This window comes from Triticum dicoccoides, chromosome 4B (genome assembly GCF_002162155.2).
Source record: "Triticum dicoccoides isolate Atlit2015 ecotype Zavitan chromosome 4B, WEW_v2.0, whole genome shotgun sequence".
Classification (NCBI taxonomy): domain Eukaryota; kingdom Viridiplantae; phylum Streptophyta; class Magnoliopsida; order Poales; family Poaceae; genus Triticum; species Triticum dicoccoides.
In genome coordinates, this window is record NC_041387.1 from 645,176,499 (window position 1) to 645,198,934 (window position 22,436).

Consider the following 22,436-nt stretch of genomic DNA (forward strand, 5'->3'; position numbering starts at 1 on the left):
GGTGTGTTTCTTCTTCTTACGGTGTCAGTGTGTAAAAAATTAAAAACGGATTTGGGGGCTGTTTTCTTTAAATTTTCCCGAGTGTTGTTGCTCGATGACCACAAAAAAAAAACAGAGCTTAATTAGTTTTCAACCATGCAAAGATTGGCTGTGGATTTCTTTCTTTCTTTGCATGCAGTCGCACAGTTTTTTGACTGAAACATGCATACAAACAGAGCTCTGCTTTTCAATTAAGCAGAGGGAAAACTGTACATTCACCGGGCCTTAGTTCGGAGTTTACCCTGAAGATGAAAACAGCAGGAGGAGATAGCAACCTGTGTGCAAGTTGATCGCAACGAGCATGCCATGCCATGCCCATGTTAATTGAATTAACGCTATTTCCACTTCAGTTTTCCTTTTGCAACTATTCACGTCTCTTTCTTCGCTGGGATGTGACAAATTCAAACGGTCGAACCCACATCTCACTCATGCCAGCAGAAAAATATGAATACACCGCAACCACATTCCTTGGATTTTCATTTCATTCTTCCTGTATGTTGTATGCGAAATCTTTTTTTTTGCGGATGACGCCCTTTTCACCTCTTTTTGGAAGCTTCTAGAAGCTCTTCGGTGTTTTTCTGTTTTACCTTTTCTGGTTTCCTTTTCAGTTTTTTCCATGTTTGTTTTATTTCATTTTTCTTTCCACTTTTATCTTCCTTTTAAAAATTAATGAGAATTTTAAATTTTCTGCACACACATTTAAAAATTCTTTAGTAATTTTCAAATTCATTAATGTTTTTTCAAATCCATGCATATTTATAAAATCCACAGACACTTTTTCAAAATACTAAGCATATTTTATAATTCATGCATATTTTCAAAATTGTGAATATTAACCCATGAACATTTAAAAAAATCACGACCATCTTTTAAAATTTGTTAATGTTTTCTGATTTTGTGAAAAAAAATCAAATCTACCAAAAAACAGAGAGCCGTTTTTCAGCCAGTCGTCGTTGTCTTCTTTTAAGCTAGAGCTGTGAGAAAAAGTGCAGCGATGCATGCTGGCCAGCAACGTGAGAGGAGCAGGAGAGCTAGCGCTACTAGGCCGTGGCCCGTCAAGGTAGTGACGTGCGAGTAGGGGCGGGACCAGGAATTGAAGATTGTGTATTCAAATTTTGAATTTCTTTTGGGAAGCTTATAGTCCTCCTTCTGGCGCATATAACCGATTATAGTAATATATTATACTAGTTCTAAACTATATAAAAGATATTGCATAATATATTATATTCATCAAATTTGATCATAACTTGGCATTGTTCAACATATAGGAGTACAAATTGTTCAACATATTGTGGAAAAATCTAAGATATATGGAGGATAGAAAATAGAAAACGATAAGAAACTTTACAAATTACAGGAGTACTATTCTTTATAGATAATGTTCAATGTAGTAAATTCAAAATTTATAATCATTCTCAAATTACAAATGTAAGTGGAAAATTGCAAATTCTCGTGTCAAAATTTCACAATCGAATGCAAACAAGTTCTAATTGCACTATAGTTAAATAGGCAGACAAGTGTTCAGACTAACTTACTTTTGTCTGTATGTACTGTAGTGCAGCCAGCTTAATTAACATCACGAGAAGAAAACTGTGCTCCTGCCTGCAGCGATGGATGTATCCAATTGGACTAAGAAAGAAGAATTGGCATGCGAGGAGACGTCCCAATTTCAGAAGTGAAGGATTAATTAACATCCTATTAGCAATTATACCTGAATATGTGGGTTGTGGCTTTGAAACTGAACCATGCCTGCTGGCTGCTGCCCGCTGCTGGATCAGGACCAGGGTAAGTTTCTCGAGGGGTCGTTTTTTCTTTTGGAGGGTCAGTGAACGAATTAAGTTTCTTGAGGGGTCGTTTAGTAAAAAGTAATGCCATTTTCCCATGATCTCAACCTTCACAGTAGCAATGCGCCATTTGGCGAGACACACAGTTGAACGAATATACTGCAGAGATAACATCTCAAATCGCCACTTGAAAAATGAGAGTGGATCAAATTGCTATTTAAAATGTCGTATGCAAAGAAATTCCATTGCTTTTTCATGTGCACCATGCAACCACAAAAGTTTTCCAAATATGGAAAATGCAAACCCAACGCCAACACAACCAACTGGATAGTTTTTTTTTGAGAAAAAACTGGATAGGCCGAACAATCTCATGTACGGGCCGAATGGGCCGAGCTGTTGGACCGTTCAAGATTTGCGGGTCAGCCCACTTTAGCAAAGGACTCGCATAGTTTCCGGTACTGAAAAAAAAAAGGTTTCCAGCGTGCGCCTCGAGCAAATCCACCCCCTCCCTCCACCAAAACCCCCACCTCGTCGGCGCCACCACCATTGCCGCCGCCGGAGAACCCGCCCTCTGGAGGTGCAGCCGCCCGCTGATACCACCGCCCTCTCCGCCGCCATGATTTGCGCAAGTAAGCCCTCGTCTCTTGCCCCATCCCTACCACCGAAACCTAGCTCTACGGCCCCGCTCCCTCTCCTATTTCCAAGCACTAACCCGCCGCTTCCTCCTGCCGCTGCTCCCTCCCCTCTCAAGTCTCCGGCGAGGTGCCGGAGGACCCGGTCTTGTCGACCAAGTCGGGGCTGCTCTTCGAGCGGAGGCTCATCCAGCGCTACGTCGAGGTCACCACCGTCTCCCCCGCTCTAGGTTTGGTTTTGGTTGGCCTAGGACCTTTGCACTGAATCTGTTTGGTTTTGGTTCCCCAGGACCATGGGAAGTGCCCGGTCACCAAGGAGGAGCTCGCCATGGACGACCTCGTGACGGTGAAGACCGACAAGGTGAGGCCCGCAAACTGTTTCTCTTTCCCTCAATGCGGTTCCAGTGTTTATCTTGTTGTTCTGGAGAACCTGTTCAGACGCTAGGGTTCGGTCATGAGCCTCGCCGATGCCTGCTAGTGCCACACTTTGTAGTCGCCTGCTTTGGATTGGGTGTTTGGTAGTCCTTGACTTACAATCACACCATGTGGCAATTTATTGTTACATCTTACTAGTATGTATGGGGTGACAGTATCTTACTTGTGGAGGACATATTAGTTAGCCATCATGTTCAGGATTCTCGGGTCGAAGGTTCTCCACATATGTTATTAGTAACCCCGGGAAGGAATTAGCCTGTCTCGTAGTACGGTTTTGCTACTTCAGAAAGATATCTGATGGGTTCTCAATCAGACTTACATAATGGAACAAGGACAATAAATTAGGTTTTAGGATTTGCGGTGATTTTGTATTCTTTTGCATGGTTCAAGTCGCCATTTGCACTGACTGGGTAAATGCGTTCGAGCAGGCACCTGTATTTCCACACAATGTCCATTACCTACATAAATGTTTTAGCCATGAGCGTGTACTGAAATTAAAACAGTAATCATGTATTAAGTATTAACCACCAGTTGATTGAAATATTGGTTTGTTAGATAGGGTTGATCTTTGTGATAATCTATTATATCCAAACCACAATTGATAAACCTGACTCAACATGTATGCATGCACCATTACTTGTGGGGCTGAAACTTCTAGCTTAGAGAATGGCAAAAGAAATCGACATCCTACTTGTTTTTTAAGGCTGACACTCATACCTTGTTAAAATAAACTAGTTGCCGTACTCTCATATGTTGTGTATAGCTGTCAATTGAAGAACTATCGTTTTTGCAGATTCCTAAGCCTAGACCTCTGCAAGCTGCAAGTGTCCCTGGACTCCTTGGTATGTTTCAGAATGTGAGTGCCTGCTTCCTTCTGTTTACAGTTTATATATTTGATTTTGTAGTCATAGTAATTCTTAAGCATGTTCTTTGTATTGGAGTCCATTGTTGTAACTTTTAAGAATCAAGTTAAGTTCTTTTGCCTAAAGACTGGATATGATTCACAATGTGCTTATGTTTAGATTCAAATAGGAAGAAATGAGCAGTAATTGAATATGAACACATTTGGCTCACATAATTTCCCTTTTGCTCTTTGACATTTTAAGACGACTCATGATTTTGTTTTCATTATGTAAGACTACTGAAGTCACTTCCTTTTTTATGTGGGTATTTAGTGCCATGAAAAACCGTAATAATATTGAGATATTCTAAACTGTACAAAAGTATTATGCTTTTATTGTACTTCCAGATTGTTGGTAATGGGTATGGTGAAGCATTTGATCTTTCTGTTGTTAAATAGTTGGGAATTCTTATCGAGCTGCAAGTGCAGATTAAGACTTCTTTCCTCTGATGTTGCAGGAGTGGGATGCTCTCATGCTGTCTAATTTTGCTTTGGAGCAGCAGCTACATACAGCAAGACAAGAGCTCAGTCATGCGTTATACCAGGTTTTCCAATCTTTCCAAATAGTGTCTTGAATTATACACTTTTTTATTGTGTTCAACAATAAAGTATTCTTCCTTTAAAAGTGCAAGTGCCATTTGATATCAGGATCTTGATAAAACCTCGCAGTTGCCAGCTAGTTAAGTTTCTGACATTTCAGCCTTATGGATGTTTGTGAATGTGCTTAGAGGATTTCGGAGCTTTATACAGCCATAGCTAGGACATCTTTGTGGATCACTTGGATAGGAGGTTCCATAAATTATTTCTAGAAACGCTTTATTTCTAGAAGGGGAGCCTTGGCGCAGTGGTAAAGCTGCTGCCTTGTGACCATGAGGTCATGGGTTCAAGTCCTGGAAACAGCCTCTTACAGAAATGTAGGGAAAGGCTGCGTACTATAGAGCCAAAGTGGTCGGACCCTTCCCTGGACCCTGCGCAAGCGGGAGCTACATGCACCAGGTTGCCCTTTTTTTTTTTCATGAGCATGATCATCATGTACCCGTTGGTTTTTACTAGCTTGTTTTGCCCATTTCCAGCATGATGCTGCTTGCCGTGTTATCGCCAGACTAAAGAAGGAAAGAGATGAGTCTAGGACACTTTTGGCTCAAGCTGAAAGGCAGATTCCTATTTCAGCTGCAGGACCTGCGCCTGTAGCTGCTGTTACAAATGGGAAAAGAGGTTTTCACCGTTCTAACATGTCAAAAGCTAACTTTTTTGTCTGTTTTGTTCTAATCCTCTTTCCTGGATACACAGCTTTGGAAGATGAAGTGGGTCCTGATGGGAAGAAGATACGTCCTGGTATTAATCCTGTCATGATCGATGAATTAACAGAATGCAATTCCGTGCTCTCAGCACAGCGCAAGAAACGGCAGGTGTGCATCTCTTCTCCCTAACAATCAATTAAAGGAGGACCTGAAGTTTGTTGTTTGTCAAACATGTCCTGTTTTAGTTCATAGGAAACTTGATATGTCCCTCTCTAAACTTGTGTACTACATGCCTTCTAGATCAGATCATATAAACATTATATGCCAAAAATAATTGTGGTTTTTACCCACTTGTTTTTTTGTCTTGTTTTGTTGAAATGGTACACTAATTTCTGTTTTTTGTCAGGTACCTCCAAGTTTGGCACCAATTGATGCACTTGAAAGATATACTCAAATCTCCAGTCATCCACTTCATAAGACAAACAAACCAGGGATTTTATCTATTGATATTCATCATTCAAAGGTCAGATTATTTCAAGTTTAGTTTGAAAAAGTGGTAAATTGTATGCTTGAATAGTGACACTGCAATGATTGTTGTTTACTTACCTAATTGATTTCTGTATTTATCACCAGGATATTATTGCTACTGGGGGTATCGATACAAACGCAGTTCTTTTTGATAGGCCATCGGGTCAAGTCTTGTGCACTCTCACTGATCACTCAAAGAAGGTCCATGGCCAAACTCAAACTCACTGACTCTCTCCCCATCATTTTACATCTACATATGTTAATATAGCTTATTCCTATGCACAGATTACAAGTTTGAAATTTGTTCCCCGGGATGAGCTTTTGATAACCGGATCAGCAGATAAGGTACACCTACTGCATAGTAGTAAAGTAAATCATTAATGTGATATTAGCTATATCAATATCAGTTCTAGAAAACCTTTTGCATTCACTAAGTTTTCATTCTGATGATTTGGGCTCCCTTACATAAATGATTAAAGGATAATTTATTGACCCAGTAATCTGATAATACCATAATCATCACACAACTCATCATTATAGGCTTCACTCTTCTGTTTGTAAACTCTGCAGACTGTCCGTGTATGGCAAGGCAATGAAGACGGAAGTTATGGTTGCAGGCACACAATGAGAGATCATGGTGCAGAGGTTAGTTTGCATTGACATTTGTTTCTGGTGAATGCCTGCTTATTTGATGTTTGCAATCGACCTTTCTGCGTTACAGTGTGCACAAAATTTTATTAGGCACCAACTGGTGGCCAGGGGTTGGGGGTGAGTGAGTGAGCAGGGATGGGTAAATCTAGAGCAGACGGTCAAGGAAGAGACCAGAGCTGGACTTTAGGGATTTGAGAAATCTTCTTGGTTATTCATAATGAAATCATATGAATGCTTAGCCTAAGCAGCCGGTGAAGGAAGAGACCGGAGCTGGACTTTAGGGATTTGAGGAGACTTCTTGGTTATTCATAATAAAATTATATGAATACTTAGCCTAAGCAGCTGGTCAAGGAAGAGACCGGAGCTGGACTTTTAAGGGCTTTGAGAAGACTTCTTGGTTAAAATTATATGAATACTTAGCCTAAGCAGCTGGTCAAGGAAGAGACTGGAGCTGGACTTTAAGGGATTTGAGAAGACTTCTTGGTTATTCATAATGAAATTATATTAATACTTAGCCTACATAGCCAGTAGCCCAATACATGAAGATTGGAAACAAATAATCAACTCAGTATCAATTCATAAAATTACATGTTACAAACCATGACACTTATTTTGGAATGGAGGGAGTAACCAATAAGCTGCTCACATCCATGACGGTCAATCTGCTATAGAACTTGCTGTTGCATGGCAGTCAATTTGCTATAGAACTTGCTGCTATATTGTCAGTTCTACTTGTTGGTTGAATGAGCTCGGATAAATAGGAAAATAGTCTGCAATATGCTAGAGACTCCAGTTTTTGTTTTTTCTCAAGAACTATAATATTATTGGCTTGTTCCCTTTTCGTGCATGCAGCGATGCTAGCTAGCAGAGGATGTTTTTGCATTCTTTTCATGTGGATCCTGTGCATTTTCTGTATTTTGTTATTTAATAATCTCGCTGTTGATGCTGCTCGTTGTATTATCTTACGTTCTGATTTTTCTTTCTGAAAATGTACCAGGTTGAAGCTGTGACGGTCCATGCTAGTCAGAAATACTTTGCAACTGCCTCCAGAGATAGCACATGGTGCTTTTATGATATTTCAACAGGGTCTTGCCTCACACAGGTCTGGTACTTTGCCTAAATTTCCAGAAGCATGCACATCTAGAGATTTATCATTTTGACAAGTGCTGTTATTCAGGTTGGCGAGGCTTCTGGACAAGATGGATACACATCAGCAGCTTTCCACCCGGACGGTCTTATACTTGGAACAGGCACGTCAGAAGGTGTTATCAAAATTTGGGATGTAAAATCTCAGGTAAGACAAGGCAAAAATACTATTCAGATTATATTCAGGTTGACGTCCATGCCATCCTCTTCTAATGTCTCATGTCGTGATTGAAAATTTATATTTGCAGACAAGGGTTGCAAAGTTTGAAGGGGAGGTCGGGCATGTTGGAACAGTGACTGCTATGTCCTTCTCAGAAAATGGATATTTCCTAGCGGTATGTTCTTTCTTTTCTTTTCTTATAAGATCGAATTCTGTGGAAGTCGAGATCTTTGCACAATAACTCTGGATCACTTGCTGTTTCATACTGATATTTCCACCATCACTTTACAGACCGCAGCCCTTGATGGTGTCAAGCTTTGGGATCTACGAAAATTGAGGAATTTTAGGACCCTGTCTCCATACGATCCAGACACACCAACAAGTTCTGGTAAGGAGATCTCTATTTTTTTAAAAAGAAATACGAAAGTACCGGGTTTCTACATAAATTGCAAGTTGAAATTTGGAAGAGAACTGCTCAAATTAATGTGAAATAAGGCTTCCATACAACCAGAATCCGTATTTTCATGAATGACAAGACATTTTTCTCTTGCAGTGGAGTTTGACTTTAGTGGAAGTTATATCGCCGTTGCTGGTTCTGATATAAGGTATGCTACCGACCGATCCAACTTAGCTGCTTGGTATTATTATACTGTAAGAAATGAAATGGCTCAGCTCACGATACGTTGTTAGCTTTGCGCTGAATATAACCTCTTGTGCATAATGGTTGCAGGGTTTACCAAGTGGCCAATGTCAAGACGGAATGGAATCTTGTCAAGACATTACCAGATTTATCCGGCACAGGTTTGATACAGTATTTCTTCTGCTCTTGTCCAGTGTCGCGGGTTCCTTTGTCGAGGGTAAATTAACATGGCTGTGCCTGTCCTTTCCAGGGAAAGTGACATCGGTGAAGTTTGGGGCAGATGCTAAGTATGTGGCCGTAGGTTCCATGGACCACAACCTGCGCGTGTTCGGGCTCCCTGGAGATGAGCAGATGGAGGTGGCAAAATGAGAATCAGCGGAGCAATGAGTAGACGACGATACATGTTGTCGCCACAACCATTTTGCCTTTGGTGGTTAGCCCTGCGCGTCTTGTCCAGGATATGCTTGAAAGAGGAATGCATGTCCCCGAACTGAAGCAGCCAGGCGGTCCAAGTAGCTGAGCAAACCTGCTGGGTGAGCCGCATGTTTTTGTAGTTTGATGATGATGTTTGCGCCGAAATATGTAGGATGCAGAAAGGCTTTCCGCAGCTGGGGTGGGTCATAGGGTGTGCGTGTAGACAGTACCCTAGGTTTTGGATTTATATTATGTATAGGTCGAATTACCAGGCATATGGTTGAACTTGAACTGCACGAGGCAGGCAGAAGCGACGTCGAGGATTCCGCTATCCTGTCGACATGGATTTCTAGGGTTTTTCCTGGACCGGGGCCTTGGTTTTTCCGAGGTTATAATTGTGTTCCCTTCCAACAGAGGTTAAACATTCAAAACGCTTTCTGTGGTTGAACTTGGCAGTCAGCGAGGTTGGCGTCACATCCGAGTCACTGGTGAGCGACGGTGTTGTCACTTCGTCTTAACCACGATGGCTACATATGTAGTTAACCACGATGGAATCATATCTGGTCAGTTGCTGTACTACGCTACACAACTTTTGTATGTGGCGAAAACCCGCTGAAATATTCCTTTTGACTTGTACATAGAAGAAATTACACAGGGCCGTACCTCACAAAACCGACACTGGCCCTGCGCCAAATCAAAATTTAGGCGCATTTAAAAATGTCAACCAAAATATTTTAATTAATCATCCCGTTTGTACAATACTATTGCTTTTTCAAAGAACTAAAACAATTTGGAATAATTGGGCCTGAACGAAAGAACTCAATGAATATGAGTCACCCGCTGGGAAAAGACCCCAGTGCATTGGTATATTTGAAGCAGCCGTGCAGTTCATTGCCCTCCTTTGAGGAAAATGTGAAATCACTAGCGAAGAATCAAGGAGGAGTTGAAGATTTAATTTATTGTTATTTAATCTGATCTTTTCCACGAGACTAGGGAACAAATGAGTCAAGGAAGTGAGAGAGCTTCGGAGGTTCTTCGAACGAGAAAAATACTGCTCGTTGTCTTGGGTTCCATCACACGAGTCTCTTTTACTTCAGCTCTTATACTCAATCAGGCCTAGCTAAATCCCTTGATTAGCATTACACATCGGCACCATTACAGACTTTTGCATAAGCTCATCATGAAAATAAACCCACCCAAATCTCATAATCTAAAAAAATAGGGCAAAAAAGAAACCATATTCGAGAGCTTTTCCGCATAGGAGCTTATTTATTTTCACCGGAATTCTCAAGCCAGTCCCTCCACAAGCTTAATTAAGATCAATAGAAAGCCTCAATACAACACACATATACAACGACATCTTTCATCTTACATATGTATTCTCTTATCTATTACTACTTTCGATCCATAATAGGTGTCGCAGTTTTGAAATAATCCTAGTTCAACCTTCGCATGTGGCGCAACGTTAGTTGACTGCTCAGAGAGGCTCACCGGAAAGCCATCTATCGACCATAGCAAGACACTCCCTTGGCATGTACTCCGGGGCTGTGTGTCCGGCACCCTACATGCGCACTTATTTAAATTAACCAGCTCATAATTTATTAAATTGCATTCTACTAGCCTGCAAATTTTCCTTTTTGCATTCTACTCCCTCCGATTTTGAAATATAAAGGGTGTTAGTTTTTTGAAAAGTCAAATGTTTCTATCTCTGACCAAGTTTATAGAAAACAGTACCAAATAAATAAAGTATTAAAAATATATGACATGGTGTATCCAGTTATACTGATTTGCTATTGTTGTTATTGGTATTTTGCTCTATAAACTTGGTGAAACATATAGTAGTTTGACTTCTGCAAAAATTAACACACCTTATATTTAGAAATGGAGGGAGTACTTGGTAAAGCTGGTACGGATTCTAACTAGCTTTGGTAAACTAAATCCAACCACACGTACCTTTACAGTTGCGTATGTCAGATTGTTGGAGAAAGTTCTTGTGTATCTGTTCAAATTATGAGAAACAAAAGCGATGTATAAGGCACCAAATGGTTTGGATATTTCAGTATGGACCACATACGGACTAAAATGAGTGAACAAACATACTGAACCCCGTCTACATACATTCGATTCAGAAAAAAAGTTAGAACATCTTATAATTCGGAACGGAGGCAGTAATATGTAGTATGAAATACTCACTGCGCGCGCACACAATGAACCACGACTGTTCACTTCCACTAATAAACTCAGTACTGTTTCCACCCAACACTAGAGCCAGAACAATAAGTTGTGGGTGGGTGTCCTTACCCCACGATTTGGTCGTCCACATGCCATGGTCGCCAAGGATCTGTGATGGGCAGCTTAAGTCGTCTGATCCATGCTTGGGTGTCAACATAAGATACTTTAGGGTCATGGTCTCCACTGCAGCGTCATGAGAAGACGAATCTAATTAGTTCTTGCAGGGGTAATTAAGCGACTCTGCTCAATCAAGTGTACTATATATATTTCCATAATTAAGGGGATCAGAGAGAGGCTGCATGCATACCTATATATCATAGCCCGGTATCCTCTAGTAATCAGGGCTGCATGATCATCTACCGCGCTGGTGATTTCATGTGTGTAAGGTAGATTGACATCACATCGTAGCCATGATGGAACTGTTCCCTGCACAGTAGTACATACGACCATATGCAATAAAATAAGACCTTCGTTATGGAGGGAAGAGGGGCTTCTTTATTTACCTTGTGAATACCCAGACTCTCCCTTACAGCTTCGTCATTTGTCCATAACTCGGATAGGAAGTATGTGGCATTCTGCATCAATCAAATGAAGCGCAACAAGTAAGATGTCGATACACTTAACACCGCACAATCAGAATAGCAAAATCAAAGCACTACTTTTTTTGGAAATAAATAAATAAATGAATACAAGGGAACAAGAAATGAAAATGAAAACTGAGAATAAACCAAAATGATTATTACTCCTTCATCCGAAAAAGTTTATCCCTCAAATGAATGTATGTAGCATCAAATTAGTGCTAGATACAACCATTTAAGGGACAAGTTTAAGACAAGATTTTTCAGACGGAGGAAGTGTTACCCTGCACACGGACGAAAATGCGGACTCTGTTAGCATTTTCCTCCCATGGTCTTGCAACGGCTGCTGCTTGTGAATGGTGAGGCTTGGATATTCTTCACACGCTGGCTCCAAGACGTGTACAGTGTTTAAACCCCTCATGCACTGTATCCCAAACCAAAAATACTGATCAAGTCATCAGCTAGCAAGCTACTACTCCCCGCAATTTATTTTAGAAAAAATCAAGCTACTACTGCTAGCTAAGTGTTTCGTGCGTTGCTACCGGGATAATCAACAAATTCGTGGTTGGTACTGGCACTCACCTCTTGGATGGCTTGGAGGGAATCGGCACAGTGGGCGTTCGATGCCCAACGGTATTCCCCCCCGCAGCTTTCACGAGCAGCCTGTAAGGTGAATAATAATACAAGCTAATCATATTTTATGCACCCGCGGACTAACTGATTTATAGGTGAACTATATATTGTTCCATGATATTCCAAATCGATAGTGATGCACTTGACCAAATTCAGTATTTAAGTTAATTGATATCAATTTTAATTCCGGCCGAGAGGCATTATCTTTGACTTGAGAGGTAGAAGCAAGCCGATACCAAATGTAATTTTGCACTAGTCATTTTCGTACAACATGCACGTAAATTACTGGAAGAAATGATAAACTTAAATATTTAGTTATATATCACCTCGTAGAGTTCATCTGGTATAATTCCCATCCCATGAAGAAATGGAACTCGAGCGTTGAAGGTCGTCGTGTTATCGGTTAATGGATTGCCAGCAATGACACCCTGATCAATTAAGATAAATTTCCATGTTGGTAGAATTCTCACTTCCTTACAAAGCTTATGTAAGGATCGCAACTTCACATATCTATAAGCATGCTAAACATATTATAATAACCTTGGTCAACCTCTGTATCTGAGAGTACAAATAAGCAAAGGTCATGGAGAAGTTCTAGCTTAACCTACGATGAACAATAAAAAATAGAAGAAGAAAAATCAAATAAAAATCTGAAAATTTGTGGCTTCAGAGATGCCCAAATGTTTTAGGTGCTTACAAAAGTTCATGGAGAAATGACAGCCTATGAGCTAAAAAAAACACAGCACTCATAAATGCTCAAACTACTTTTTATCTGGAGCTCCTCGGATATCATTTTGCCATCAAATTTTGTAAGCACCTAACACATTTGTGCATATTTGAAGCCAAACAATTTCAGGATTTATTTTATTCTTCTACTTTTTTGATTTATATTGTTTATCAAGGGTACAATGCACCCATGTTTAGAAGAACCAGTCTCCAAAGGTCATTGCAAAGGTTCAACCACCCAAAAAAAGCATCAATGACCATATAAAAGGCATGGGGGTGAATTTCACCCAACCATTGTAACCATGTTTTGAAACCATTGAAGTTTAATAAATTCATAGATCTGATCCAGATACATGTTTGAACATAAATATTTAAGTTAAAACATAAACTACAGTTTTCAATGTTGTGTTATTAAACAAAACTTTCTTGGCCTTGATACAAAGGGAACCTGGCCCTGCCTTATCAATTCATTTTCTGTAAGATTATTTGTTCAATTATTTGACTTAGATGTAAGCAACAAAGACTTGTGTAGACATGAAACTCTAGAAGTAGATCTTAGACCATCTCTAGTGTTGACCAAAAGCGAATTTAAAACTCCTTCAAACCGATTACACAAATTGCAGCTACCAATGCTAAATGTTCAGAGGAGAAAAACGACACACCAGAGCGCCTTGTGTTTCATCCGTGCAAAGGGATAGGGACCATGGAGGAGCACATTTTATTTTCTATTCCATATGATCTCCATGTTTAGTTGTTGGAGCTTGTTCTTACACTGGAGCAAAATAATTAACCATTCCAAGTTCCTACTTTTTGATTTGAGTCGATCCACCACTAGAGATGATCTTAAAGGTCTTGGAAAGAGAATGGTAAACATCACAAGAACACAAATATGAAACTTGAAAATAATATGTTGCAAGAGAAGTCATTAAAGTAATACCTTGAGATTAATGAGTCGCTCATTGCCGAGTTCTATCCCTAGAATGAAAGCGTCATGTAGGTTAAAAGACGCACTTCATGCTCACAAAAGAAATCCACAGGCTTTGAATAAACTATTAAGGAGAATAATCGGTGTTGATAGAGATGGAGAGTGTGAAGGAATTGATCAATTACCTTTAGCAATTTTCATAGCAAGAGAAGGTATGATTAAGCCGCTATATGAATCACCTGAAATATAGAGTGGATTTGGCAAGAACTGCGGATGTTCATCAAACCACTGTGAAGACAAGGAAACAATTGGAAAATTGTACCGATATGTTAACTTGTACATTCTAGTCGAAAAAGCATATAGATTAGAGCAGGTGGAGAGTGTAACCAACCGTTTCAAGGAAAATGTGCAGCTGCTGAACAACAATTGTGTCACTCTGTATGGTTCTCTTGTCTCCGGTCGCATATGAGAAGCCTGTTCCTACCGGAGAATCCACGAAGATGATGTTGCTAACCTACAATATATACGGAAGCAACACATTACAATACATAGCTTGCAAAAAAGAAGTCTTACATTGTGGTATGGAGGGAGCATATTTTTTACGCAACTACACACTACAATTTCTCCGCCGGAAGGAGGGGTTCTTAATTTTGTTGTATCAAAGGGAAAATTTGATTTTCGCCACTCTAGATTCCGCCAATTTTCTATATGCCACTCCAGATTTTGACATTTCACATTTATCACTCTTAGTTTTTGACAATTATCACAATTGCCATTCCCGTGGCAAGAGCAAAATTTTCAGAATGACAGTTGTGATAATTATCAAAAGCTAAGAGTGGCAAAAATGAAATAAAACTATTTTGCTTTTGCCACACAATGGCAATTGTGATAATTGTCAAAAGCTATGAATGGCAAAAGTGAAATGTGAAAACCTAGAATGGCATAAGAAAAATTGGCAAAAACAAAAAAATTCCCATCAACTAACCCCGCAACATAAAATTCATAACAAAACAGAAAAAAAGGTTTCACCTTTGCCCAAGACGATGGCTGGTAGAGCAGAGTAGGCAGGCCTCCCATGTAGCCATGGAAGTCAAAGTTGAAAGGGCCGATCTCGTAGGCGAGGCCTGAGAGGGCGGAGCAACCGGGCCCGCCCGTGAGCCAGAGAAGGACGGGGTCCTCCTCCGGGTCGTTCTCCGACTGGATGAAGTAGTAGAAGAGTTGGGCGCCGTCGTCCAGCCCCACGTACCTGCACCACGTGGACGTTGCATCATCATCATCCGAGGAGCGGGAGGAGGAAGAAGACAGAGAGCAGAGCACATGTATAGTATACGCACCCTGTTTCGAGGGAGAAGGGCAGGGGTCCGCTGAAACCGGGCAGCCGCGGCACGGCTTTGGTGGTGATAGACGGCGCTGCGGCGGAGAAGAAGGGATGGAGGAGGAGCAGCAGCAGGGATAAGAGCACAAGCGGCGGCCGGTGGGGCGGCGGCGTCGTCGCCATAGCTAAGCTTGACTCCATCGCCTTAGCTATGTGGCAAGCTTTGCACTAGCTGACTTGATTTGTTTGGATCGATGTTGGGACTGATCATCTGCTAGTGGAGTACTACACACGTACGAGAGACGAATTGAATAGCGTACCTACCCTCGTGTGTGAATCAACACATGAGAGAGACCATGAAAAACATGCATGCACTACCTGTACGAGTCAGGTCAGGTCAGCATCATCGTCGTCGCGTACCCCTCAAATCATGCTAAACTTAATCAGACGGGTCAAAACAGTGAAAATATCCCTGTTGTGCAGTGGCGCTACACCTACTGGCACTGGCAGGCAGGCAGAGTTACCGGGGATTTATGCAAATGGACGCCCGCGCCATCACTTAAATTCAGGCAGGCAGAGTTACTCGGCGGTCCAAGGCAGGCAGAAGCGGCGTTGAGGATTGTGCTACCCTCCCTACATGGTGAGCGTCACAGCTGAGTCACTGGTGAGCGGTCCAGTGCTGTCACGTCGTCATAACCACGGTGGATGCATATGTAGTTGGGTTAATTAAGATGGGTCAGCTGCAGTAGTACGCTACACACTGGACGTCGACGCCGACGTACCGGAAGAGCATACACCCGGGCCGTCCCTGTCACTGTCCGGTCTTTTTTTTTTTACCAGACGGCCATCTTAAACGTGCCTCAAACGTCCGGCTGATCGACACCCTCATATCCAGCCTAAATATGGGGCTGTTATGAAGCGCCCGGGCATGCCCGCCACATCGGTCTGACGGCGGGGTCCCATGCGAAAACGCCCGGAAATCCGGCGGTCCGCGGACGCCGCATCCGTCGTCGCAGTGTGAACGCCGCGTGGCGCCGCTCCGGCTTGCCGTTCAAGACCAAATCCGAGTATTTAAGCCGGACTGCGTCCCGCAACCCTAAGCCATCCACCTCCTCCATCTCCTGCTTCGGCGCTCTGCCCACGCTCTGGCACCACGCCATGGTATGGAGCAAGATCACCTACTACGACATGCTGACGCTGGAGCACTGCTACGAGATCCAGCAAGAGATCCGGGCAAGGCAAGCCGCCCGCCGCCCGCATCGTTGCCGGCCTGCCTCCGGACTCGCCGGAGCCGGAGCCGGAGGAGGAGGAGGAGCAGCCGGGGGAAGAGAAGGAGAAGGAGATGACTTCGATAGAGGTGGAGGAGGCGGAGGAGCCGGACCAGCAGGTGCCAGCCTTCAACATGGAGCAGGCGGATGCGGAGTTCGCCGTCACCTAGTCCGACGAGATGGCCGAGCAGCAGGCCATCCTGGAGTCCATCCAGGATGAGACCTATGTGAAGGCCAACCGGGGGTTCCTCCGGAGGGAGCAGGCGGGGTCCGACACGCTCTTTGCCGAATTCAACGCGGAGATAGAGGTGGAGGAGGCCAGAGTACAACAGCCGGAGCTGCAGCTGCCGCCCATGCTGCCGGAGCCGGGCACGGAGATCGCCATGATCTCCGACGAGGAGTAGCTAGGATCGACACAGTACGTAGGTTTTACTTTTTTCGCATGTCTTTGTATGCATATAAGAATCGAGTATGAGATATCCGAAGCAACAAGTGAAATTTGAGACGTGCCCGGTCACTGCCCATGTCCATGCCCGGACGCGTCCGTGGATATTTAAGAGGCCATATTTGTCATATATGATTGTAGTAGATGCTCTAACGCGGCGTTCATGTCGATCGACCCCATCCATCCACAGCGACCCAGCATAGCACCAACCAACATGTGCACGCAACTTGGCTGCTACCGACGATATTTGATGCGACTTTGATAGCTTCACTAGGAGTACCAAGGAGTATACAGCATATGGATGAGCTTTTAACTGTAACTCCTTTTTGTATGTGGAGAAAACCCTTTTTGTTTGACTCGTACTAGTACATAGAAATCATACATACGTTGGCACCATTATATTACAGGCCTTTGCATAGGCTCAACGTCCACCCAAATCTCATAATCTGAAATGAATAGGACAAAAGAAAAACAGAGCTTTTTCCTGTGGGAGCTTATTTATTCATTTCCACCGGCTCCCCCACAAGCAGTGGCGGTGCCAGAAGTTCAAGTATGTGATGTCAATTTAAACTTATAATGTAAAATACATGTGTATTTACAAATTTTCTACCATCTTCGGCATAATTTTTACTTGTAATTAAGAGTTTCACCAAAATGTTGTGTGGTCAAGTGACTACACTGCTTGAACGTGGCTTCGCCACTGCCCACAAGCTCAAGTAAGCTCAATGAATGCTCACGGCTCAAAAGCCGCAATACAACACATACATGTCTATTCTCTTATTTGTCACTTATACAGCAGACATTGCTAGCAATCTTCTGCACTGCCACATCATCAGTTGATCGCTCAAAGAGGCTCACCGGAAAGCCATCTATCGATCATAGCCAGGCACTCCCTTGGCATGTACTCCGGGGCTGTGTGGCCAGCGCCCTACACGCACATATTTAAATTAACCAAATCACAATTGATTTTTTACTTACTCCGTCCGGAATTAGTTGACGCTCAAACATATTTATCTAGCATTAAAATACGTCTAGATACATAAGTTTGAGCGTCGGCTAATTCCGGACAAAGTAAGTACTAGATTACTCCCTTTGTAACTTAATACTCCCTCTGTTTCTTTTTAGTCCGCATATAAGGTTTGGTCAAAGTCAAGCTTTGTTGAGTTTGACTAACTTTATATTAAAAAATATAAACATTCACAATATGAAATCAATATTATCAGATGCACCATTAGTTTTAGTATTGTAGATGTTCATATATTTTTATATAAATTTGGTCAAACTTTGTGTAGTTTGACTTTGACCAAATCTTATATGCAGACTAAAAAGAAACGGAGGGAGTATAAGACGTTTCTTTATACTATCATAGTGTCAAAATATGTCTTATATCAAGTTAAAGAGGGAGTACTTGTTATGGATGCTAACTAGCTTTGGTAATTAAGCTCAAGTTAAACCTGAAAGCAGTTAATGGCGCACGTACCTTCACGGTTGCGTATGTCAGATTGTTGGAGTAAGTTCTTGTGTATCTATGCAAAACAAGAGAAAGAAAAGGCGACGTGTAAGGCATCAATATGTGAACTACGACTGCTCAGCTTTCCACTATAAACACACTAGGCCTCTGCACCAGAGGTGCACACAGCCAGAACGTATAAGTTGTGCTGGGTCGGCGTCCTTACCCCACAATTTGGTCGTCCAGATGCCATGGTCGCCAACGGTCTGTGATGGGCAGGTTAAGTCGTCTGATCCATGCTTGGGTGTCAACATAGGATATTTTACTGTCATGATCTCCACTGCAGCATCATGAAACAACGAATCTAGTTATTAGCCTACGGTTGTAATTAATTAAGCGACTGTTCACCCAAGTGTATATTTCCATCATCAAATGACTATTCAGGTGAAACGTATATTAGCACGCGTGCTTACCTGTATATCATAGCCCGGTATCCTCTAGTAATCAAGGCTAAATGATCATCGACCGTGCTGCTGATTTCATTCGTGTAAGGTAGATTGAAATCACATCGTAGCCATGATGGAACGGTTTCCTGCACAACATACACCATACTTACCAAATAAGCCCTTCGTTGTTGGTGGAACATGGGCTTCTTATTTGGTGGCATGCGGAGAATTCTCCCAGTGCAAAGAAAAGCCTAGGGATTAGTTAAAGCTGATAATAAAATGTCAATATATAATCACTAAAACATTTCTCTTCCAATTCTCACCTCCTACCTTGTTATTAAAACGGTAGGAGCAATTCCCGTTTCCTAGCTCTAGTTACGGCCAGTCAACCACTTTATCAAGTAAGAATACATATACCTCTAAGCTAGTCCCACCCTACCTTACCTTGTGAATACCCAAACTCTCCCTTACAGCTTCGTCATTTGTCCACAACTCGGACAGGAAGTATGTGGCATTCTGCATCAAACAAATGAAGCACAACAGTTAAGATGTCGATGCAGTTAACACCGTAAAATAAGAATAACAAAATGGAACCGATTACAGATTTTGACAAAGCAAGCAAGAAGTAAAAAAAACAAAAAGCAAGAAGTAAAAATACGAGAAGTGAAAATAAAAACTGAGAAGAAACTAAGAATGGTAATTGAGACGTTTACCCTGCACAGAGACGAAACTGCGGACTCTGTTAGCCTTCTCCTTCCATGATCTCGCGACGTCGGCTGCTTGTCAAGGGTGAGGCTTGGATATTCTGGACAGATTTGCTCCAAGACGTGTACATCGTTTAAGCCCCTCATGCACTGTATCACAAAAGCCAAAAATGCTGACCAAATCATCAACCAGCAAGCTGCTTGTGCTAGCTAAGCGTGTCGTGCGATTGCTACCGGGATAATCAACACATTTGGGGCTGGTACTGTCACTCACCTCTTGGATTTCTTGGAGGGAATTGGCACAATGGGAGTTCGATGGCCAGCGATATTCTCCTCCACAATCTTCGCGAGCAGCCTGCAAGGTGAATATCACAAGCTTATCATATTTTCTGCACTGTGCTTAACTATATATTGTTCCATGATATTCCAAATAAATAGGGATGCACTTGACCAAATTCAGTATTTAAGTTAATATAATTTTTACTGACTGAGAAGCATTATACTTGACTAGAGGGGTAGCAGGCTGATTTTTTTTTTTGAAAAGTAAGAAGCAGGCTGATACCAAATGTAAATTTGTAGTAGTCATTTTCATATAGCATACACATAAATTACTCTCAAAAGGTAAACTTAAATATGTCGTCACTATGTCACCTCATAGATTTCATCTGGTATAATTCCCATCCCATGAAGAAATGGAATTCGAGCGTTGAAGACCGTCGTTGTATCAGTCAACGGATTGCCAACAATGACACCCTGATCAATTAAGATAAACTTCCATGTTGGTAAGATTCTAACTCCTTAAAGAGATCATGTGAGGACCGCAGCTTGACATATCTGTAGGCATGCTAAACATATTGTGTTCTGACAGTGCATATAAGCAAAAGGTCATTGCAAAGTTTCAACTACAAAAGGCATAAATGAAAATAGAGTTGTTTATTTGTAAGTGAATAGAAAATTGACCAAAAATGGAAAAGATAAAAGGGTGAATTTCACCCAAACATGGTAACCATGTGTTTGAACCCACTGAAGTTCAAGAAATTCATATACCCGATTCAGACAAATATTTGAATATAAATATTCAAATTAAAACATAGATTATATTTGGTTTTCCCAGTGTTGTGTTCTTAGACTAAAATTTGTTGACCTTGATACATGGAAAACCTGGCCCTCACCACTAGAAATGATGTTACTGATTTTAGAAAGAGAATAAGAAACATTATGATGGCACAAATAGGAACCATGAATAATATGTGTCGGAAGAGAAGTTATGAAAGTAATTGTTATCAATACCTTGAGATTAACGAGTCGCTCATCACCAACTTCTATCCCTAGAATGAAAGCGACATGTAGTTAATTAAAAGATGCACTTTATACCCTGAAAAGAAATGCATGTGCTTTGAATAAACTTGTACGCAGAATAATCCTTGTTGATAGAGATGGGGAGCGTGAAGGAAGTTGAATTACCTTTAGCAATTTTCATAGCAAGAGAAGGTATGATTATACCGCTATATGAATCACCCGAAATGTAGAGCGGATTCGACAAGAACTGTGGATGCTCATCAAACCACTGTAGAGACAACAAAGAAGCAATTGGGAAATTGCACAGATGATGAACTTGTACATCCTAGTAGAAAATGCGTATAAATTATAGCAGGCGGAGACCGTTTCGAGGAAAACGTGCAGCTGCTGAATAACAAGTGTGTCACTGGGTATGGTTCTCTTGTCTCCGGTCGCATATGAGAAGCCTGTCCCTGCCGGAGCGTCCACAAAGATGACATTGCTAACCTACAATATATGACACAACAAGTACACATTACAATTTCTCCTCTGCAAAGAGGGATTTTTAATTTTGTCATATCAACAAAATGTTCAGGTGATTGTAACAAAAAGTGCACTGTTATTGTAGCAAAAGGGCCCCTCCATCCTAATAGATGCATCACATTTGAAGGATTATTTCTGTAACAAAACGAAAGGGGGAGCGGGGTTAACCTTGGTCCAAGACGCTGGCTTGTAGAGCAGAGTGGGCAGGCCTCCCGTGTAGCCATGGAAGTCGAAGTAGAAAGGGCCGATCTCGTAGACGAGGCCGGAGAGGGCGGAGCAGCCGGGCCCGCCGGTGAGCCAGAGCAGGACGGGGTCCTCCGCCGGGTCGCGCTCCGACTGGATGAAGTAGTAGAAGAGGCGGACGCCGTCGTCCAGCTCCACGTACCTACGCCGTACCGCACGACCGAGTTAACCGAGGAGGAGGAGGAAGAAGAAGAAGACGACGACGACGACAACTTAGGAGAGAGCGAGCAGAGCATACCCTGTTTCGAGGGAGAAGGGCAGGGTTCCGGCGAAACCCGGCAGCCGCGGCACGGCTTTGGTGGTGATAGACGGCGTCCCGGCGGAGAGGAAAGGATGGAGGAGGAGGAGCAGCAGCAGCAGGGAGAATGATTGCACAAGCGGCGGTCGGTGGGGCGGCCTTGTCGCCATAGCTAAGCTGGGCTCTCTATCGATCAGCAGGAGAGGACGTACGGCACCGCAAGCGGCAAAAGTTGCACCAGCTGACGTGATTTGATTGTGAACACACGGCACTATGCACTACGGTATGAAAAACTTGTACTGGGAGTGGTACCTATCCGAATCAGCATGAATCAGCATCGTCACTTGCATGACGTGACAGCGCGTGCACATACGTATCTTAACACAACGTATGCGGACAAGAGTAAAATCTATTTTAAACCTTGAATTCATACTCCCTCTGTAAACTTCTATACTAATAGAAGGGAGTACGACGGATCGATTAACCTTCCGGTGCCCTGAAATCAACACCCCATACTCACTTAATTAACCCTGCATGTGTCCGATCTCTCCGTGGTTTTCCACGGACCGCGCGGCCGGAGCAGGATCGGCCATGTCCCAACCAACGAGCTGCCACACGTACCTTATCTTCATCGTCACTGTCAGCTGCTGCTGTTTTCTTAGGTTAAGTTTCAACGAAAAAGAGAGCTTTAATCTTGCCGCTAGCATCAACATAGACTAGTGTTACATCACATACGCTGATTGGACGAAATTGGGCGGTTCTCTCCATGCGTGCCTGACAGCTAGCAGTGTCGTTGCTTCAGTGTTTCCAGTAGCTGCTTTTTTCTTCGATGCTGGGCAGC

At 42.3% G+C, this 22,436-nt stretch overlaps 3 protein-coding genes across 6 annotated transcripts; 1 reads left to right on the forward strand and 2 right to left on the reverse strand.

The window, feature by feature from the left end:
- The first annotated feature begins 2,319 nt into the window (after positions 1-2,319).
- Positions 2,320-8,923, forward strand: LOC119291997 (pre-mRNA-processing factor 19-like). The gene is made up of 18 exons (XM_037570814.1): positions 2,320-2,452; positions 2,575-2,660; positions 2,745-2,816; positions 3,684-3,746; positions 4,250-4,336; positions 4,865-5,006; positions 5,082-5,200; positions 5,439-5,555; positions 5,666-5,761; positions 5,846-5,905; positions 6,131-6,205; positions 7,209-7,313; positions 7,389-7,505; positions 7,606-7,692; positions 7,809-7,905; positions 8,071-8,122; positions 8,248-8,318; positions 8,408-8,923. The coding sequence occupies exons 1-18, from the start codon at positions 2,440-2,442 to the stop codon at positions 8,524-8,526; spliced, it is 1,578 nt and encodes a 525-aa protein (XP_037426711.1). The 5' UTR covers positions 2,320-2,439; the 3' UTR covers positions 8,527-8,923.
- Positions 8,924-9,752: 829 nt separating this feature from the next.
- LOC119291998 (serine carboxypeptidase-like 10) lies at positions 9,753-15,518 on the reverse strand. Of its 3 annotated transcripts, XM_037570816.1 has the most exons (14): positions 15,359-15,518; positions 15,000-15,265; positions 14,695-14,911; positions 14,057-14,179; positions 13,851-13,953; positions 13,678-13,715; positions 12,341-12,442; positions 11,964-12,044; positions 11,665-11,826; positions 11,307-11,378; positions 11,111-11,229; positions 10,873-10,986; positions 10,525-10,570; positions 9,753-10,132 (listed from the first exon to the last, which is right to left on the reverse strand). In XM_037570816.1, exons 2-14 carry the CDS (start codon positions 15,179-15,181, stop codon positions 10,049-10,051), a joined length of 1,443 nt encoding a protein of 480 aa, XP_037426713.1. In that variant the 5' UTR covers positions 15,182-15,265; positions 15,359-15,518; the 3' UTR covers positions 9,753-10,048. The 3 variants fall into 3 exon arrangements, with proteins under 3 accessions (XP_037426713.1, XP_037426712.1, XP_037426714.1); XM_037570815.1 differs by having other exon boundaries at positions 15,000-15,517; XM_037570817.1 differs by having other exon boundaries at positions 11,665-11,805; positions 15,000-15,515.
- Positions 15,519-17,246: 1,728 nt separating this feature from the next.
- LOC119291999 (serine carboxypeptidase-like 1) lies at positions 17,247-21,844 on the reverse strand. 2 transcript variants are annotated; one of them, XM_037570819.1, is made up of 13 exons: positions 21,596-21,844; positions 21,283-21,499; positions 20,956-21,078; positions 20,758-20,860; positions 20,584-20,621; positions 19,945-20,046; positions 19,568-19,648; positions 19,303-19,443; positions 19,034-19,105; positions 18,617-18,735; positions 18,370-18,483; positions 18,174-18,219; positions 17,247-17,621 (listed from the first exon to the last, which is right to left on the reverse strand). In XM_037570819.1, exons 1-13 carry the CDS (start codon positions 21,763-21,765, stop codon positions 17,538-17,540), a joined length of 1,410 nt encoding a protein of 469 aa, XP_037426716.1. In that variant the 5' UTR covers positions 21,766-21,844; the 3' UTR covers positions 17,247-17,537. The 2 variants fall into 2 exon arrangements, with proteins under 2 accessions (XP_037426716.1, XP_037426715.1); XM_037570818.1 differs by having other exon boundaries at positions 19,945-20,064.
- Positions 21,845-22,436: the final 592 nt, after the last annotated feature.

Bases quoted from the DNA above. Each gene is read 5' to 3' on its own strand.
- LOC119291997 (XM_037570814.1), top strand. The intron at 5,556-5,665 runs GTCAGATTATTT...ATTTATCACCAG, and splicing joins TTGATATTCATCATTCAAAG to GATATTATTGCTACTGGGGG. The intron at 8,319-8,407 runs GTTTGATACAGT...TGTCCTTTCCAG, and splicing joins ACCAGATTTATCCGGCACAG to GGAAAGTGACATCGGTGAAG.
- LOC119291998 (XM_037570816.1), bottom strand. From the start codon at position 15,181: ATGGAGTCAAGCTTAGCTATGGCGACGACGCCGCCGCCCCACCGGCCG. The intron at 14,912-14,999 runs GTGCGTATACTA...CACGTGGTGCAG, and splicing joins CCCTTCTCCCTCGAAACAGG to GTACGTGGGGCTGGACGACG. The intron at 13,954-14,056 runs GTTGGTTACACT...TTGTCTTCACAG, and splicing joins TGCACATTTTCCTTGAAACG to TGGTTTGATGAACATCCGCA.
- LOC119291999 (XM_037570818.1), bottom strand. From the start codon at position 21,765: ATGGCGACAAGGCCGCCCCACCGACCGCCGCTTGTGCAATCATTCTCC. The intron at 20,622-20,757 runs GTAATTCAACTT...CTTTCATTCTAG, and splicing joins TGCTATGAAAATTGCTAAAG to GGATAGAAGTTGGTGATGAG. The intron at 18,220-18,369 runs GTAAGGACGCCG...TGTTTTGCATAG, and splicing joins CTGGACGACCAAATTGTGGG to ATACACAAGAACTTACTCCA.